Source organism: Tupaia chinensis, unplaced genomic scaffold (assembly GCF_000334495.1).
Source record: "Tupaia chinensis unplaced genomic scaffold, TupChi_1.0 Scaffold000323_1, whole genome shotgun sequence".
NCBI classification, from domain to species: domain Eukaryota; kingdom Metazoa; phylum Chordata; class Mammalia; order Scandentia; family Tupaiidae; genus Tupaia; species Tupaia belangeri.
In genome coordinates this window covers 1,130,350-1,132,244 of record NW_006159817.1, presented here as the reverse complement: position 1 = coordinate 1,132,244, position 1,895 = coordinate 1,130,350, and the positions used below count along the sequence as shown (strand labels likewise).

The 1,895-nt window shown below is 62.6% G+C and overlaps 1 protein-coding gene across 1 annotated transcript in view; it reads right to left on the bottom strand.

Moving 5' to 3' along the window:
- LHX5 (LIM homeobox 5) overlaps positions 1 to 1,895 on the bottom strand; it is a 20,760-nt gene that overhangs the window by 11,220 nt on the left and 7,645 nt on the right. Inside the window, exon 5 of the mRNA XM_027773122.1 lies at positions 6 to 134. Coding sequence (XP_027628923.1) covers positions 6 to 134 — 129 coding nt within the window. The remainder of the gene's footprint in view (positions 1 to 5; positions 135 to 1,895) is intronic.

The following is a 1,895-nucleotide window of genomic DNA, read 5'->3' as shown; positions in this document are numbered from 1 at the left end:
CGGCGCGGGCGGGGCGGGGCCGGCCCCCCAGGCAGCCAGGAAGCTCGAGTCGGCCGGGGACTGCGCCTGCGACGGCGGGCCGTGCGCGAAGAAGTCGTAGTTGCCCCCCGGCGCGTAGTAGTCGCCTTGGTAGTCTGCGGGGGGGAAGGAAAGGGGAGACGGGAGCGTGAGAGACCGCGAGGCGGGGAGAGCCTGCGGGGTCCGGGATCGGGTCCGGGATCGGGATCCGGGAGGGTCCCCGCCCGCGAAGGCCGTAGACGCGCGGGGCAAGGCAGGGGCGCAGAGACCCGGGTATTGCTGCGGAGATCGCAGGTACACAGAGACCCTCCAGGGAGTGGAAGGACGACAGTGAGAGATGTGGAAAGGACGAGAGACCCAGCCTGTGAGAGACACAGAGACGGGAGAGACTCAGAGACAGTGAGAACCAGGCAGCGAAAGACGGCAGGCTTCAAAGTCACAGAGAAATACGAACGGCGGGGACAGGGACAGTGACAGTGAACGATTCCCCGTGGGCCCTGGATTTAGAGATAAACGCAGAGACACGGACACGCAGGGAGACAGAGACAGTGCGAGGTGGGCAGAGACGCAGCGTGAAAGGCGGAGAGGAGAACAGCGCGGAGCTGTCCAAGTCGGAGAAAGCGGAAACGAGACCCAGAGACGACGAGTCCACAGCAGAGATCTGAGATCTGAGAGATAGGTCGAGTAAGACAGAGAGCGGGCGGGCGTCCAGGAAATGCAAAGAAAAAAACAGAGAGGAGGCAGCCGCAAAAACCCCAGGGGTGGAAGGCGAGCGAGCCAGAGACCGGGAGGGAGTGGATTAGCGAGGTGAGCTTGGGGAACCGCGGGGACGCGCAGACCAAGGCCCGGGATGAACCGCAGACTGACTCTCGGGCAGCTACGCGACTCGGCGGGACTGTCCCCGCGCGGAACCTAGACGCGGAACCCCCGTCCCCTCCCCGCGCCCCGCGGCCTTAGCACACTGTCCCACCGCTGTGCGCCCCGCACACCTGGCTCAACCTTTTGCCCCAACAAATACAGCCCCTAGGTGGTCCGGATAATGCCGGGGTTGGAGCGTTAATGCCGGCCTCGCCCGGCCTGAAACCGAGAGAGTTGAGGGCCTGAAACCGAGAGAGTTGAGCGCCGGCGACTTGGGAGAGGAGGACGCGAGCATTCGCTGGGGCGTGCACGGAGCAACTCGACCGCCGAGGGCAGAGGCTCGGTTCTCCGGGCTCGCCCGGGTGGGTGTGCCAAGACATTCATGCTCTAAAACATTTGGGGACACTGAGCCCTTCTGAGAAGCTGGGCATAGCGACGGGCTCGTTATCCGGCGAGGACGCACAGGTGCATCTTTGGCCCACACAATCAAAGCGCGCGGGGAATCCAGGTTACTCGCCCGCCCTGTTTCCACTAATTACTTCGGTACCAAGCCTCTGAGCTCCTCCCAGAGACTCGGGCTCAGGGTCCTTCGGACCGCATGCTTCCCCTATCCTGAAGGATTGGGGTGAGGGATCCCTCAAAACGAGAGCCACGTAGCCCCAACTGGTGACATCAAACTGCTTTGAACGGTGGGAAAACCAGCGCGCCTACAAGCCAGAATCTTTTCTCCCACCCACTCCCCCTGCTCGGTCCTGGGGTCTCCTGGTCGGTTTCGGACACCCCCTCGCCACTCCTTCTCGCCAAACCCTGAAATTTGACCCAATGGAGGGTGGATGGGGGTGCGGTTTGGATACAGGGCAACAGCGAAAACGGTCGCCAATTGATTTTAAAATCACTCATTTCATTTTCAACGAAAGTGAAACGGAAAGTGGGAAGCGGTGAATTTGGGGCCCCACAGGGACAGGGATGGGGGAACGGCCGCCGGTCCGCAGCCCGAATGAGCCGGCCAGCCAGAGACG